Here is an 18,481-nt window from a genome sequence, read left to right as displayed (position 1 = left end):
CAGACGATAGGAGTGTGTCCAGAGAGGGGGTCCAGTGGTTAAAACTCCCTTTTTGACGATCAATGGTTTTGAATTGGGCGACATGATTAAACCCTCATTTTACAAAGGGTTGATACAGATGACTAATGTTAAATATAATTTTTATATACATGTAATGATGCTCACATCTTCATCATTCGTTCTCTGATGGATAGTTGTTTCATAGCCTATCACACCATATCTTCTTGTGTTAATGATGAGCAAATTAAGGAACTAAGATACAACTTGCAAGCATAATGAAAATATAAGTTCGAAGAGTTTTATGACAAAACCAGGGATTATATATAAGGGTCTGAACGGGCAACATTTCTTTATATTCTTTAAATCTTATGTCATTTTTCTAAAGTTTATCTTTTAAATTACACTTAGTCTGTCAAATTCTCATGAAAGTGATTTGTTTTATTATATCTTTGTGTTATTTGATGTTTCCTTTATTCTGTGCATTATTCAAATCATTTCAGGTTTCAGTGATTCGGGTATTGAATAACCTAATTTTATGATTTTCCTTTATATTTTTTTTTTTAACTTTACATTAATGAAATAATCAATAACAACTACAGACCTGAAATTGTACATTATTAGATTTAACGTTGGCAATTATGACACAGACAACCGACAACTGTATTTTGGTTGCTGCCATTGACTTCGGAACATCATATTCCGGTTATGCATTTTCGACCAGGAATGACTTTGAAAAAGATCCCTTACAGATACAGGTTAACCCTCCATGGGCTGCTGGGACAAGACAACTATTGTCTCTGAAAACACCTACATGTCTTCTCCTCAATACTGACAAAAACTACGTTGCATTTGGGTATGACGCCGAGGACAAGTACTCAGAACTTGCATTGTTAAAAGAGCATGAGAGTTACTACTATTTTCAAATATTCAAGATGAGTCTTTATCATACGCAGGTACGTTTTACTGTATTATACCAATTAAAAATGGGAGAAAATGTCAATAAACACAAAAACTAAAATCTAAAGAGTAAGTTGGCCACTTTTAAGATAGGACATACCTTTTGCAAGGGGAAAGGTTATAAGCTTGGCAAGTACAGAAGGGAAAATGTATCATTATTCTTGAAAGTTTGCAATTGTCTTTTAGTTCCTTTATCCGTCTTTTCCGTATAAAATTCCCGTTTTAAATGTGTGCCTCGGCCCGAGGAAATAGTTATTTGCGAAAATACATGACTTTTAGATAATAAATGGAAATTTAAAAAACTTCCACCTGCATGGGCTTTCTTAATACTATTTTTACAGTTGGTATACTGCTTTTTGGAAAATTGTATCAAAGTTGTAGAAAAGTTCATCGGATTTAACTAAAAATATGGACCATTTTATGTAAAGGGGGTCTTGAATTATTTTGACAGCTTACAAAATGCTAACTTTTAATCTTTTTCAGCTGGACCAAATCACTCAAAACTTTAAAAAAATAATTTTTTACAGTGTAGTTTTATCCCCTACTTCCTCGTTTCTATTTGAGTAATAAAACATGGGGAAAAAATTGGAAAGGGTATACAAAAAATGGCAAGAAACACACTGTCCACATTAGGCACTATATTCCGGACCATGAAGTTTAATATGACGTTATGAATACAAACTGATTTCACATGTTTAATATGATGTAACCTTTAAAAAAATATAGTATGGCAAAAAAAGGTTTGTCAATGATTCCGTGAATATAAAAATGGGATAGTTTGGAACGCCCTGACTGCCTTATGTTGAGGATCAGCATTATATGCAGTGTTCACACCATTATATGCAGTGCTCACAACATTAAATGAAGTGGTCACAACATTAAATGAAGTGCTCACAACATTATATGAAGTGGTCACAACATTATACATTTTTTTGTTGATGGTCGGTGATGGTGATGATGATGTTTGATGTATGATGAGATTGATGTATAATGAGATGATTCGGTAAATTTCGGGGTTTTTTTTGTTGCGGAAATTACCGAATCCATAATTGGTAATGCCCAGCAAACAAATTTAAACAGTTATTAAAGTCATGTAATCATTAAGGCAGTATACAATATTTAAAACTCATTGAAATAAGTAAATTAAGAAGTATGATCAATTTACCACAAATTTATTCCACACCAGGGCATATTTAAACTTATTTTGATGATCAGTTTCACCATATTCACAACTAAATATGTATATATAATTTAAGTGTTTAATAAAGTGCTTCGCCTAACGCAGCTGGATACGACCGTAGAGGTCCAACCCTAAACCGTTCGGACAAATTGGACACACTTTTTTACGTTTTATTCAGGTCAAAATTTGGTAATTAAATATTTCACACATAATAGGTTTCTGACACAGAATAACTGTAGTCACAGAACTTAAAATTGGTTATAGAATTTGAATTTATACTTAATGTTTTGCTTTTGCACTATGCTGTTGCGAATTGCCCCACCCCCTCCAAAAATTAAAAAAATACCCTGTCCTCCTTTTTTTGTTGATGTTGTGCAATACACTATGCTGTTGCATACTAACACCAACCCGAAGAAGAAAAGAAAAATGTATCTCCCACTTTTTTTCTTTTTAATTTCTAAAATCTGATATGAGAAAAAAAATTCTCTACACATAATATTAAAGCAGTGTAAGGGAGGTTATCAAACATGTTTGGATTACCTCAATACATTTGGATTACCTTCCTTACACTGGTTTCAAATTGTCTTATTTGGCCATTAACCAAAAAAACTTGTTTTTCCCTCTTTTTTGCCTCTAATTCCTAAACGGTTTGAGCCTTACCCCCTCCCCCCATCCACCACTCCAAGCAAATCATAACCATCCCTTTGTGGTATGGAAATTTGTGAATAATTTCAGAGAGATTCATACACTTAATGACTGGAAACTACAAAAATGTTTATTTGGACCCCTTTTTGGTCCCTAATTCCTAACCATGCAGTTGAGACCATAACCCCCAAAATCAATCCCAACCTTTCTTTAGTGGTTATAAACCTTGTATTAAAGTTTAATTGGTTTTTATTTACATATACAAAAGTTATTATCCGGAAACTATCTGTCTTCGGCGACGCTGACGACGACGACGTGATAGCAATTATACGACCATTTAAAAAAAAATCTTTTTGCAGTCGTATTAAAACATATAGAATTATACACATATATAATTGTGCATTTATGATCATTAACTTCTAAATAAATATCTTCAAATTACTCGGGACTGTAATTAAGATATGTTATGAACCAATATTTTTCAAGGAGAACCAAATATCTGTCAGAAGTTTACTGTTCATTGCATTTTTTTATTATTTTTTTTTTATTAATGTTGGTCAGCGATGTTATTCGAAATAGAATTTTACTTAAACATTTACGATTTTCAATCATATTTTAAAAAGGCATGGCACAGCAATGTTTGGTGCAAAATAACTAGTTTGTGAATTTAAATCCTTTTAAGTATATAATTCGGACTATGCTATACATAAAAGTCAAATTAGTTTCGATAATTTTCCAATTTTTGCCCCGTGAGTGATCCATAATACATGAGAAAAAAGCCCACAGAAACACTCAAGATCCATCGTCAAAAGTAACTTTACAGATAACGAAAAAAATATTCAGATATGAAATTGTCAACCTCTTACATTGATCCTAACATGGGATATGGAAACAAAAAATGGTAGCAAAAATAACAGAAATCCCCAGACTATAGACAAGCTTGTATGTGAGAAGAATTAGAACGTCAATAACAACAACGAGAAGAATTCACAGTAAAACAACACTAGTAGTTCTCCATTAATATAAGTATATTACAATTATATATTGACATAATAACGAGTATCGTTTTTTTTTTTTGTGCTTCTGTTACAAAAAATTTGTGTGGACTTTCAATAAAATTAAAGAAGTGCTCAGTAACAAATAGCTTTCCTCTTTTATTTGTTGTTGCTATCATCTGGAACAAAACACAAATTTGAATCTTTTTACAAGGTCCATCGTTTTCAAAAAAGTGCGATCTAAAACATATCATTCTTCTATGACTTGTAGTTGATTTGATTTTGTATCTTAATGTATCTTAACCAGAATTAATTTAGGTCAAGATGACTCTTTTTTCATGGACAATCGTTACGATCCAATAATAGTAAATCATTCTTTTTTACTCACAGTTTGTTTCAAACTTTACCTAAATGCAAAACTTAAATGGATGTTTTTTTTTTATTAGTTGTTAGTGGCTATGAACTACAAAATATAGCTGTCAGTAACTGCGAGTACTCTCAGATCAGTACTTAGTGTCTTTTTGTTGTTGGGATATACAAGTACCCGCCGACGTCCAGTCTATTTCTTTGTAAGATGTATTTATATTTGTATCCATCTGATGAGTTAAGCCTTTTACAACTGATTTTCATAGTTCGTTCTTATGTTGCTCTATTACGCCACTGTCCCAGGTTAGAGGGAGGCTTGGTATCCCGCTTACATTTTAAAACCCGCCACATTCTGTATATGTGTCTGTCCCAAGTCAGGAGGAGCCTTTATTATAGTGGTTGTCGCTTGTTAATGTGTTATATACATGTTCATTTTTCGTTAGTTTGTTTGTACATAAATTGGACCGTTAGTTTACTCGTTTGGAATGTTTTACGTTTATCATTTCGGGGCCTTCTATAGCTGACTAAAAATGTTAAACTGGATCTTGAAAGGGTAATTTATATCTCTATATAAGACTGCTGGTCATATTTAGAAGACAAACTGCTTGGCGTGAAGTACGATGGTCTTCCTGTGACATTGACAAAAAAAGCAAAATGCATATACAAGCTGGTTAAATGAAATAATATCATAACGATTTGAGAAAATGTATAGCCCTTAGCCTCGAATTATGAAGATTTTAATTTTCTGTTTATGTCAAACAAAACTTAAGGCTTTAAATTTTGATTTTTTTAATCTAATTTTAAAATATGCTAATTCTCCGATTAGCACGCAGTAGTTGAGAGTAAAATAATATGCCGCTCAGGACGAAAAAAAGAGATACAGCGTGTAGGTCTATATAATTGTACCTAGAAGGGTCCATCTCATTTTATTATATATGTAACGTGTAACCGGGCGGGGACGTTTAGATATTTTTATCTCGGGTTCGTACCAGTTTCCTGGGATTTGAAAAACAATTCAAAAGTTCTAAAGTCAATAAAAAGTTTATACTACCACTAACAAATATGAAACAAATACCAAATACAACGAATTTCAACACCTATAAACCTAACCCGAACCTGTTGAATTAAAACCCTTTCAGTCCGATACTGTTTAACCCAACTGTTTGCAACTATAGTCTGAAACCTAAATGTATGGAACTGGTTTGAAACATAAATGTATGAAACTGGTCTGAAACCTAAATGTATGGAACGGGTCTGAAACCTAAATGTTTGGAACTGGTTTGAAACCTTAATGTTTGAAACGGGTAAGACGGTTTGGAACTATTGTCTGAAACCTAAATGTTTGGAACTAGTTTGAAACCTAAATGTTTGGAACGGGTCTGAAACCTAAATGTTTGGAACTGGTTTGAAACCTAAATGATTGAAACGGGTCTGACGGTTTGGAACTATTGTCTGAAACCTAAATGTTTGGAACTATTGTCTGAAACCTGAATAAAACGAATGTATGGAAACTGTTCAAACTGTTGTAAACTTTCGACGTATGAAACTTTACTAAAATATATTTATAAAACTGTTGGAACAGGGTAGCACTAAGGTATGGTTTAACAGCAAACACTCACTGCAATAGTGAGAGTTGTGGAACGCAAAACCGTAGCACTAACCCTGTTTATACAAATTCTACGGAACCGAAACTATTCATATCTTCTCAACAGGTTTCAAACACTACACTTTGTTTGAATAATCCTGCTACTCGTCTTTAAATATTAACGGTCCTACCTTTTTAGTCTTCTTCTATCAACGTCTCCGATTAGAATGACAATTTACACTGAATAGCTACCCACTATTTATACTTCTAACGCGGACCTCGAAGATAGCACCCTAGCAACAACTGTACAGGTAAAGCGTCTGATAGCAACCAAGGATAAAGGGATGATTTTAGATACAGTTTTCAACGATAAAAAGATGATATGGAAAACTAATAGAGATATCGGAAAATATATAACTGTAGAACTATTATTATATTCTTAAACAGTAAATTCGTAACACTACCCACGCCTCCGATTTCATGCGTCCTCGCATGAGTTTACAATTTTGAACTGAGTAAATCAAACCACAATCAGAACGGTCCACGTTAACACTAGCTGACACCATACCAAGGTCCTACTTTTAACCTCAATTTATCCACTCATTCCGCAGAATATCTCTCCCAGCAACTGTTTGTACACCGAGGGTTATACCATGATAACCAACTAATGGCATTCCTACAACAATCTGTCGACAAGCGTCAGAACTAGGGGTACCTTAGCCTACTCACAGTTCTGGGGTTCCTGTCAGCCTTTTTCGACTAGCATGCTCTTTCTGTTTTGTTAGCTAAGTTCCTATTTTCCAAATATCATACTTTTATTCATATTTGTACAAGCAACTGAATACTGAACTTAAATTAAATTTTGACCAGATATAACCGTTTCAAATATAATATTTTGAGTACCACTTGAACAGTTGTGTTGCCAAAAACCGGTTTAAAACAATTTTGCCTCACAACAGGCCACTTACAGACCCCTCAATTAGAGTTGTTGTAAAGGGTTCTTTAACGTGCACAGGATGTGGTACTTCCTGAACACGGGACCTCGGATTTAACGTCCCAATCCGACGGACGGACATATACATTTATAAACAACAGAATAAAAAAAAAAACATGTTTTAATATATATGATGCTTCCTGCATCAATCAACAGACATTAATTTCTTAAACCATCCAAACTGTTTTATGCTCCTCAACCTTTTCTAGCTGGTGACCGTTCTCAACATATTTTGTTACAATCTTCACCATTTTCCTTTCTTTTGCTACATTTGTTTGTATGGCCTGTTCTTTTGTAACACACTTCTGTGTTTTCTGATGTGTCATTTCTCCACACGCTTCTTTATCAACATTGTCTACTCGTATGCAAAACTGAGACTTTCTTTTTGCTGGTGCCGAGACTTGTAATGGGACACACCTTTTCCTTACTGTAGGATCACTCTTTTGGTCCTCTGGCGTATGAACCTTCTTTTCTTCTTTCTTTTGTGACGTGTCTTCTTCATAATATTCTTTCACCTCATCCTTATCTTTAGCTGATCTGTCTGTAACTTCACCAATATAGCCTGCTTTTCGTTCAGAATCCTGCTCATCAATATCTGGATCATCTGAAGTATCTAATACTGCACTGCTACTGTTATCTGAAATATCATCTATCAGGTTCCCTGGATCATACTGATCCAGATCATCTTGTGAAACATCAGCTTTCATTTCAATAACTTTGTAACTCCTTTTCCAAGTCTCTACACCGTGAATGTTTTTCATGTGCCTTTTCATATATTCATGCTTTTTAAAGATGGTTCCACAATCTTCACATCTTATTTCCGATTTTTCTTTTACACAGAGAAGTAAATGGGTCTTCAAATCCTCCTCGCTGCCAAACTCCTTTTGACAGAGGATACAAGGCGACACCAAACTAACTTCTTTTGTCTTCCTTGCTGTAACTTTAGTAAGAGGAATTTTGTACTGAAACAAGAATGAAACTTAATTGTTAATCTAACAATACATAAACATATTTAGTTGCATATGGTTACTATTTATCTATTTTTTTTTTTTTATTTTTTATTTATTTTTTTTTTTTACATATAAACATATGAATAAAGACTTTTATCTAACACTTTGTACAACAAAATCCTTAAATCTAACTGGAGGTCTTGTATTTCGTTTTGGTCGACACGACTCCTGTACCAACTCATCAACCTCCTCAACATTTTCAACTTCAATTATGTCTGGTTCATGTGCCTCACTTGCATCGCATAAATCCTCTCCTCTTATTGATTGTGCAACCTTTTTCCTAAGTCTATCACAATGAACTATTTGTGATTGATTATTCCTACCACAGTCCACTTGGTATAAAACTTCAGACATTTTTCCTAAGATCTGAAAGGGCCCTCTCCAGAAAGAAGTAAATTTAGGTGTACAACCTTTCTTCTTTTGTGGACAGTAGACATAAACCTTATCATCTTTTTCAAACCGTTCCCATGACGTCCGGCGGTCATGATAGGTTTTTTGTCTGACTGCTGCACCGTCGGAGTGTTTGCGCACTAAGACTTGTGCGTCCTCTAGTCTTTCACGAAGTTCCCATACCCATATATTTATATAGGTTCTATAGCTGGTGGCATGCAATATATCAAGTCTAATGAAGTTACAGTTCCCCTACCTAACATGAGCATGTTTGGGCTCATTCCAGTTGTCTCATGCCCTGTCGATCGGTAGGCCATCATTACGTACGGGAGCTGTTTGTCCCAGTCCCTATGATTGTCTGATACATAAGCGCTGAGCATGTTTTCTAATGTTTGGTTGAACCGTTCTACCATACCATCCTACTGGGGATGATATGGAGTGGTTCGAGTCTTTGTAATTCCTAAATGTCTGCACATTTCTTGAAACAATTTACTTTCATACTGCCTCCCTTGATCAGAGTGTATGTAATGGGGAACGCCAAATCTAGTAACAACCTCTTCAACAATGATTTTTGCAACAGTTTGTGCTTCCATGTTGGGCATTGCAAAAGCTTCCGTCCATTTTGTAAAATAGTCTGAGACAACTAGTATATACTTATTGCCATTTTCTGTTTCGGGAAGCTCGCCCAAAATGTCTGTTGCAGTTCTTTGCATTGGAACACCCGTTTTGACTAACTGCATTGGAGCCTGCTTCTTTTAATTGGATGTTTTCGCTTCCAACATATTTCACATCCAGCAATGTATCGTCTTACGTCATTTCGCATGTCTGGCCAATAAAAAATGTTGTCTAATTTTACTAAGAGTCTTTCTAACTCCTAAGTGACCAGATGTTTTAGTGTCATGACAAAAATGTAACACCATCCGTCTTTGTTTTAGGGGTACAATAGCTTGTAAATAGGAAATGTTACATTCATACATTGTCCATTTCCTACATAGTAAACCATCATTGAGTGTTAATTTACTCAGTTGACTGTACAGATACTGAACAGCGTAGCTCTAGCCTGATACTTTTTCAAAACTTGGTTTTCTGTCAGTTTCAAGCCAAGTCTTAATTTCTTGTATATCAGAATCAGCACTTTGTGTGCATCTTTCATGCTTAAATTGTTTTCAACATCACCGTGTGATATTTGATTGCCTGATATAAGGCATATGATATTAGCATCGTCGTCTTGATTTTCACAATGTGTACATTGTTTGCATGGCAAACGACTCAAAGGGTCTGCATTGTTATGTTTACGACCAGCTCTGTGTTGTATCTCCATATCAAAGGAAAATAACACCTCAAGCCATCTTGCCATCTGCCCTTCAGGATTCTTAAAGTTAATGAGCCATTTCAAAGAGCTATGGTCCGTTCGTATTGTGAATATCCTGCCAAGCAGATAATGTTTGAAGTACTGTGTAAAGCAAACAGCTGCCAACAGTTCTTTCCTTGTAACGCAGTATCTACTCTCACTTTTTGTGAGACTTCTGATTGCAAAAGCAATAACTCTTTTGTGTCCATTTTGTATTTGTGAAAGAACTGCACCAATACTGTATGCGCTTGCATCAGTATCTAGAATGAAAGGTTGCTTGAAATCTGGATGTGCCAACACTGGTGCACTAGTCAAGAACCGTTTCAATTTGTCAAACGACCATTGACATTCATCTGTCCAAGCAAATGTCTTACCCTTTTGTGTAAGGCTGTGTAAAGGTTTTGCTATGCTACCAAAGTTTTCTATAAACCGGCGGAGGTAGCTGCAAAAACCTATGAATGATCTCAACTCTGTAACAGTTGTTGGTTCCGGCCAGTTTTTGACAACCTCAATTTTCTTAGGGTCAGTTGAGATACCGTTTTCTGCAACAATGTGACCTAAGTATTCTACCTGTTTTGCAAACAATTTACATTTTCTTGGTTTGAGTTTGAGATTTGCAGCCGAGAGTCTTTCAAAAACTGAACCAAGATTTGTTAACATTTCATCAAAGCTTTTTTCAGAAAATAATTACATCGTCTAAATATATTAAACAAACCTCCCATTGAAAACCTGCTAATACGGTTTCCATCAATCGTTCAAAAGTGACTGGGGCGTTGCAAAGTCCAAACGGCATCACTTGGAACTGAAATAGTCCTTTCCGTGTTGCAAAAGCGGTTTTAGGACGGTCATTAGCCTCGACTTCTACCTGAACCACTTTGCTCCGGACAACTGATTCAATGAATCGTCAATCCTGGGAAGAGGATATGCATCTTTGGTGGAAACCTTGTTCAATCTACGATAGTCAACACAGAAGTGTGTCGATCCATCCTTTTTCTGAACAAGTACCACCCCTGATGCCCAAGGACTTGTTGACGGTTCTATCACATTTTTATCTAGCATATCATTTATAGCCTGATCATACTCTCCCTGAAGATGATATGGAACTCTTCTGGGAGGTTCTCTTGTGGGCTTAGCATTTTGAACCTCAATACTATGTTTCACAATATTTGTCCTAACGAAGTCTGCGTCATGTTTGGCAAATATGTGTGAAAACTTTTGTAAAAGTTTTCGAACTTTTGTAGCCTCGACCTTAGTTAAATCCTGTGCCGTTTCATTGTATAAATCTGTTAAATGTGAAGGGACAGGGGTTTCTGATGTTTGATTTAAATCAAAATTAGGTTCTGAAATTTTGTCAACCGGACTTACTTTAGCAATGATCGTTCCGCCGTACAAAGTTTGAATCTGTGAAGACAAATTCATAAGTCGAAGTGGAATGTTTTTACTTTTTGCAACAAGAGCCCTACCTACTATTGCTTTATCAGTTCTCTTATAGTCATCGGTAGGTTCAACAAGCCCTACTTCAAATGAGTCAGGAACGTCATCAGTTATAGCTCCATTTACAACAATCTCACTTTTAGGGGGAATATTAACAGTTTCTGATACTGCAACTCTATAACAGCCTATGTGACCTTGGACATAAAATCTAACTTCGTGTCCCTTGATAGTTAGAGTCCCCTTAGATATGTTTATGTTAGCTTCTTGTGTCCTCAAGAAGTCTAAACTTAGTATACAGTCTACATTTATGTCAGCAACTATGGCAGTGTTTGTACATTTGAACTTGTCAGTTTCAATTTCAAGTTCAGTTTTGCCTGACACATGCAACAAATCTCCATTAGCTGTAATTATATCCCTTTCAGTTGGAATTATATGTGACATTTTAGACATTTTCTGAAACATTTTAGTGGAGATAACTGTAACTGTGGCCCCGGTATCTATTAACAAGTCTGTGACAATTCCGTTTACTTTTGCTTTCAAAAACATACCTGCATCAGGAGATAGTTTATGGACCCCCACTTTTCCCGGTGTCGAATCTAAATTTTCATAGTTTTGGTTAGTATACCTTGTTTTAGGTTTGGTTTGATACCTAGGTTGCTGATAATTATATTGAAAGTTTGGATAAGTAGGACAGTCAAAAGCTCTGTGGCCTACCTCATCACAAGCATAGCACCTAAATGGAAAGGGCTGCGGGGCACCACCCTGCTTCCTACCTCTCATTTCTTTTTGCAACTCTATTAATGTCTCTGACATTGTTTTCAAAAGCTGAGTTGTCTTGTTGTCAGCACTGTGTCTATTTTCAGACGCAGTTCGTTAAAATCCCTGACCTTCAATCCTTTTGCTTTCAGCTTTGTTAAAATCCTCAAGCTCAACTGCATGTCTGAAAGCGTCATTTAAATCAGTAGGTCTTGCCTGCTTTATTCGGAGCCTCATATCCAAATCTATTAACGAGTCTATGAACTTTGCCAAAGTCTCCCGTACTTCGTTTAGTGCAGTTGCATACGCAAGGTTAGTTAACCTTCTTATGTCTTGGCCCAACTCAGGCAAGGTCTCTACAGCTCTCTGGTGTCTCTCTCTGAGCTGGGTTCTGTACAGCTCCGTTTGGTTAGACGGAGAAAAACGCTCTTTTAATGCCTTAACCAATTCTTTGAAATCTTGTCTAGACTCCTGGGTTAAGTTTCCCAAAACAACTTGAGCCTGACCCCTGAGAGAAACGGCCAAATACAGACCTTTCTCTTTGTCTGTCCAATTATTAATTTGGGAACATGCATCGAAATGTGACCTAAAGTCAAGCCAAGGACCTTTCCCATCATAGGTAGCAGTTTTAACTATGTTTTTATTTTTGTATCCATCCGAAGGGTAGGATCGTTTATCTTCACAAGACTCGGTATCACGAGTTAAACCAGTTTTACTTGCTCTTTTTGTGACAAATTTGTCACTAATTGGGAATTGTAATTGTTCAGTAAAATGTTTCGAAGTTTGTTTTTCCGCAGCAGGTGTTGATGTTTCAAACCTGACTGAAAATCTAGGTCGGACTACTAAACCGCCTCCATTTACACTACTACTTACATTTTTTTCATAAATCGGAGAGTTTGTTTGTTTTGACAATTGTTCGGGACGCCTGACTGAACCTATTCACGAATCACTATGTCTAAACACTGTTCGGGGTGTATCAACATGGGAAATTGATCTGTCTTTAACATGCCGATATTTTTTCTAATTCGGCAGTTAAAATATTTATTTCCTGACTTAACTGTTCCTCAGTTAAACTTATGTCAGGATCATATAAAACACTATCTTTTTTATTTGAATTCATGATAAAATACAATTTATATGTACAAAATTAGCTTGAGAAATGCTAGACAAATCCCACCGCTAAGCCACCATTTGTAACGTGTAACCGGGCGGGGACGTTTAGATATTTTTATCTCGGGTTCGTACCAGTTTCCTGGGATTTGAAAAGCAATTCAAAAGTTCTTAAGTCAATAAAAAGTTTATACTACCACTAACAAATATGAAACAAATACCAAATAAAACGAATTTCAACACCTATCAACCTAACCCGAACCTGTTGAATTAAAACCCTTTCAGTCCGATACTGTTTAACCCAACTGTTTGCAACTATAGTCTGAAACCTAAATGTATGGAACTGGTTTGAAACCTAAATGTATGAAACTGGTCTGAAACCTAAATGTATGGAACGGGTCTGAAACCTAAATGTTTGGAACTGGTTTGAAACCTAAATGTTTGAAACGGGTCAGACGGTTCGGAACTATTGTCTGAAACTATTATATGTTTGGAACTAGTTTGAAACCTAAATGTTTGGAACGGGTCTGAAACCTAAATGTTTGGAACTGGTTTGAAACCTAAATGTTTGAAACTGGTTTGAAACCTAAATGTTTGAAACGGGTCTGACGGTTTGGAACTATTGTCTGAAACCTAAATGTTTGGAACTATTGTCTGAAACCTGAATAAAACGAATGTATGGAAACTATTCAAACTGTTGTAAACTTTCGACGTATGAAACTTTACTAAAATATATTTATTAAACTGTTGGAACAGGGTAGCACTAAGGTATGGCTTAACAGCAAACACTCACTGCAATAGTGAGAGATGTGGAACGCAAAACCTTAGCACTAATCCTGTTTATACAAATTCTACGGAACCGAAACTATTTATATCTTCTCAACAGGTTTCAAACACTACACTTTGTTTGAATAATCCTGCTACTCGTCTTTAAATATTAACGGTCCTACCTTTTTAGTCTTCTTCTATGAACGTCTGCGATTAGAATGACAATTTAAACTGAAAAGCTACCCACTATTTATACTTCTAACGCGGACTTCGAAGATAGCACCCTAGCAACAACTGTACAGGTAAAGCGTCTGATAGCAACCAAGGATAAAGGGATGATTTTAGATACAGTTTTCAACGATAAAAAGATGATATGGGAAACTACTAGAGATATCGGAAAATATATAACTGTAGAACTATTATTATATTCTTAAACAGTAAATTCGTAACATATATTACGACAAAACTTAGAAATTGCTCACAACAATTATTCATCCATTTATACATACCCGATTGCTCACGGAATAAAAAAACACTTTGTGCATTTATGTATGACAAATAGCGATCCTTGTCGATTATTCCACGAAAAAATTGGGTGATGACAAATTGGGAAGTACATGTAGGGATCAGTTACATTGTAGGTCAATTTTGGCCTAACATGTTGTAAAACATCAACACTGCAACCACTATAAAAAACAGACTAGAATGACAGTGTTCTTACAAATCAGGATTCATCATTATAGCAACTTGATATAGCAAAATCATTACTAGTACAATAGTACATTTTTTTTCTGTTAAATTGTCGACATAGAATCACGAGACTTTTACTTAAAGGTAAATCCAAATTAATATTTAGATCAATATGCTTTATTTATTTGTTTTTAGTTTGTGGCATAATTCCTAACACTGGTTTTCCGATATGCAGACCAAGTTCATCCATCAGCTGCTTTGCTCTCAATGATTTGTTGCACGACTAGTTTGTAACCTCAACTTATAATGCTCAAAACTCTTCGGAACTTGAATAGTTCGGTACTTTCTTTTCCCCTTCGTTTCCTTTGTTAACATAAACCTTCATCTACACAACCATATCGTCCTGCCTGCGAATCTATGTTTTATTTTATTAAGGCGAAACGTCACAATATGCTAACGTCAGACCAAACCATCGCACCTTAGCGAAAGGACCATTGTACTTCGGCGTGGACCATCGCACTTCAGCGTGACCATCGCACTTCAGCGTCCCCATCGCACCTCCGAGTCCTACGTATATATTGCAGTTTACACACTCTGATAAACTAAAGCAACTTCTCCAAGACGTATTACTTTAGTACATAATTCGTATTATGTTAATTTTTCAGAATTTAAATAAAGATCTGCTTTTTGAAGATATGACCGGAAAGCAATTTTCAGCTTTTGATGTGTGCTGTTTATCAATTAAAGCTTTGAAAGATCATTTACTCGAATCCATTAGCAAACAGTTTATCAACATGAATATAGATGACATTCGTTGGGTACTGACTGTACCGCCATTTGGACGGACAGTGCTAAACAATTCATGCGCAGAAGTGCTAAAAAGGTAAATGTCATTAACCTACATAAATTTTGACAAAATTGAGCTGTGAAGGATGTTCGATACTCTGTAGTACATGGATAACGAAACAAGATTTGCAAAAAAAAAAATTAATCCGAGTTCCGTATGTTTGTTTTTTAGATAAAAGACTCTGACAATTTGGCGGGAATTATTATTGCTTGAGTAACTTTTAAAATATAAATAAGATTTTCAAACATTGCATTTGAATGTATACATAATAATATAATATTTGTGCTTTTGTTTTTAATTTTCAGGCAGGAATTCCATCAGATAAGCTACAGATATCTTTGGAACCCGAGGCAGCTTCTGTATATTGCCAAAACTTGCCCATAGAAAACTTGAAGGGAGCAGGGAAAAGATTATCAGCAACAGTAGCTGGCACTAGATGTATAATTGCTGATTTAGGAGGTACAATTACAGGTTTTTGTTTTTTTGAATCGGTGGTCTTTTTTATCGAGTAGGTGTTTGGCGAGAGATGTTTTTCAATATTATTGACAAACAATTACTGGCCATTGTGGTATAAATGCTTTTTAAATGAACCGTGAATGTTAAGTTTGATTTCATTCAATTCAGTGGTTCTCTAGAAGAAGACATTTGTATGCATATCCCATTAGGTCCTATGTTTAACAAAGTCACCCCACTGGCGGCCATCTTGGATGTTGGATCGGCTACAAAGTCACAACACTTGGTCAGCACCTCATAAGGAACATACATACTATGTTTGGTTACATTCCGTTTAGTGGTTCTCTAAAAGAAGTCATTTGTATGCATTTCCCATAGGGTTCTATGTTAAAATAAGTCCCCCGCTGGCGGCCATCTTGGATGATGGATCAGCTACAAAGTAAAAACACATGGTCAGTACCTCCTAAGGACCATTCATGCCATGTTTGGTTTCATTCCATTCAGTGATTCTCTAAAATAAGTCATTTGTATGCATTTCCCATAAGGTTCTATGTTAAACCAAGTCACCCGCTGGCGGCCATCTTTGATGATGGATCGGCTACAAAGTAACAACACTTGGTCAGCATCTCATAAGAATCATTCATGCCATGTTTGGTTTCATTCCATTCAGTGGTTCTCTAGAAAAAGTTCAAAATGTAAAAAATGTTAACGACGACGACGGACGACGGACGCCAAGTGATGAGAAAAGCCCACTTGGCCCTTCGCGCCAGGTGAGATAAAAAGCAATCCTATGTCCAAGATAGGTTTACAATGTTCTGACAACACTCCGTGTTTTACTTTTAAATCAACTAATTAAATGTTAGCCTTCAAACTTTTGAAGGTGTATATCATAACGACAACTCCTAAGGATCCCGAAAGTTCGTCAAATAGAAGGTAAAATGGTATTTTGTCGGATTCTTGAAAGTGAAGCGTTGACACATGGTCTTTATTTTAATTGGACTGGTATACTTACATTTTAGGTGGGACACTAGATATAACAGTCCATGAAAAAATGAACGATGGGCGACTAAAATAAATATGCCGTGCTTCTGGTAATAACTGTGGCGGAACGTGCGTCGATGTTCAGTTCTTCAACATGATGGAGAATATTCTTGGAGTAGAAACTGTCAAGGCATTCAAACAAGACAATCTTGATTCGCATATTGACCTATCTAGATAATTCGAAATCAAAAAAAAGAAACTTCCAGCCAGACAATACTGGTCATGTTACTATGCTAATACCTTTGACAGTCCTCAATTTGGTGTGCAATAAACATTTGCACTTACATTTTAAGAAGGCGTTAGAAGACTCGGAATACGGATCAGTAACGACACTTTTAAATGACAAACTCCGTATAGAGGTTGAAACTTTCCGGTCACTTTTCGAACCAACAATTATTGGAATTGTAGGACTTATTGCTGGAATAATGAAAAGATCAAATGCTGACAGTGATACCCAAATACTGCTTGTTGGGGGATTTTCGGGATGCAATTTGGTTCAAAGAGCTATCAAGGCTACATTTCCCGCCACAATATAATCGTGCCGTATGATAGTGACGTGTCGGTTCTGAAAGGTGCAGTTACAATGTATATTTGGTCACCAACCGAATATCATATCTGAGAGAATTTCTAAATATACGTATGGATTCAATAAAAGAAAAATGTTCGACCAACAGAAGCACGATAGCAGCCATTTAGAAATAGTTGACGGTAAAAAAAGGTGCAGTCGTGTATTTGAACCTATTAGTAAACGAGATGAAATAGTACCAGTTGGCAAAAAAATCACGTCTACGGCAAAATGCAAACCAGATGAGGACGGATTATTTACGCTATGTATTTATCGAAAATCCGGTGTACACTGACGAAGATGTGTGCTCCTTACTAGGAACAATACACGCACAACTCCCAAGTCCATCACCATCGGATGAAGTTAAAGTTGAATTGATTTTCGGAGGAACTGAAATAAGTGTTAAGATAAGATACACTGCTTCACGTAAAAAATGCGAGGAAACAATTCAAATGATTTAGCTAATGAATACCGTATTAATGATTTTGTTCATTGAAATTGTATGTGTGTTGTCTTTGGATTGCCAAACTACTTTTATTTGTATTTTTGATCTGTCTTAAATGTTAATAATTGTGTGAGAAAAACATATTAACTGCTTTAATATGAAATTTGCGACAAACTCAAAATTCATTATTTTATATGCATGCCTGTATATTTAATATGTTATAATAAACAGCAAATTAAGTTATTCTTCAAACGGCATTTAAAGTCATATGAAACGAGTGACTGGTGAAAAATAATGTTTATCCAATTCTTGAACCAATGCATGTATATACTAGTATCATAAACGTAGTCCTCTGTGTACGACTTTATCATTTTTTTACGCAAATATATCGTATAATCGTCAATTCCCCCCCCCCTGTCTGTTATAAATTAACAAATATGGCTGCTCATTAAATGCCGTGCTTTGAAGACGAAGTTTGCCGATTGAACCCTACACAGTGTGGGAACGGAACTGTATGGTTTTCTAATAATTTGGTCATTCTTTACTGTCAGAGGCTCCGACATTTGCAAAATAACAAGTTGCTTGATGGAAACTTTCATGAACTGTTATATATTACTATATAACTTTTCTGCTTCAAGATTTGGTAGCTAAAACATTCTTTATGTAAATATGAACCAATAAAATAATAAGAAAGATATATGCATGCAAACGTTATCCTTAGAATGGTTGAGCTCCGTGTAAAACGATCCAAATTGTCACACAACAGCGATAAAAAATGTCAAATAAACATAGAAAAATCGATGTTAGCTACCTGAATTTTCACATGTAACTCTGATATATCTTACCTGTCGGAAAGTTTCAAAGCCATTGTCCCAGTAGAAATACAAATACTTATATTC

At 35.6% G+C, this 18,481-nt stretch overlaps 1 protein-coding gene across 1 annotated transcript; it reads left to right on the top strand.

Moving 5' to 3' along the window:
• The first annotated feature begins 577 nt into the window (after nt 1-577).
• LOC143053827 (heat shock 70 kDa protein 12B-like) lies at nt 578-17,763 on the top strand. Its single transcript, XM_076226623.1, has 4 exons — nt 578-953; nt 14,897-15,114; nt 15,384-15,537; nt 16,551-17,763. Exons 2-4 carry the CDS (start codon nt 15,094-15,096, stop codon nt 16,604-16,606), a joined length of 231 nt encoding a protein of 76 aa, XP_076082738.1. The 5' UTR covers nt 578-953; nt 14,897-15,093; the 3' UTR covers nt 16,607-17,763.
• The last annotated feature ends 718 nt before the right edge of the window (nt 17,764-18,481 follow it).

Source organism: Mytilus galloprovincialis, chromosome 12 (assembly GCF_965363235.1).
Source record: "Mytilus galloprovincialis chromosome 12, xbMytGall1.hap1.1, whole genome shotgun sequence".
In the NCBI taxonomy this organism is placed as follows: Eukaryota; Metazoa; Mollusca; class Bivalvia; order Mytilida; family Mytilidae; genus Mytilus; species Mytilus galloprovincialis.
This window is presented reverse-complemented; position numbering and strand designations above follow the sequence as displayed.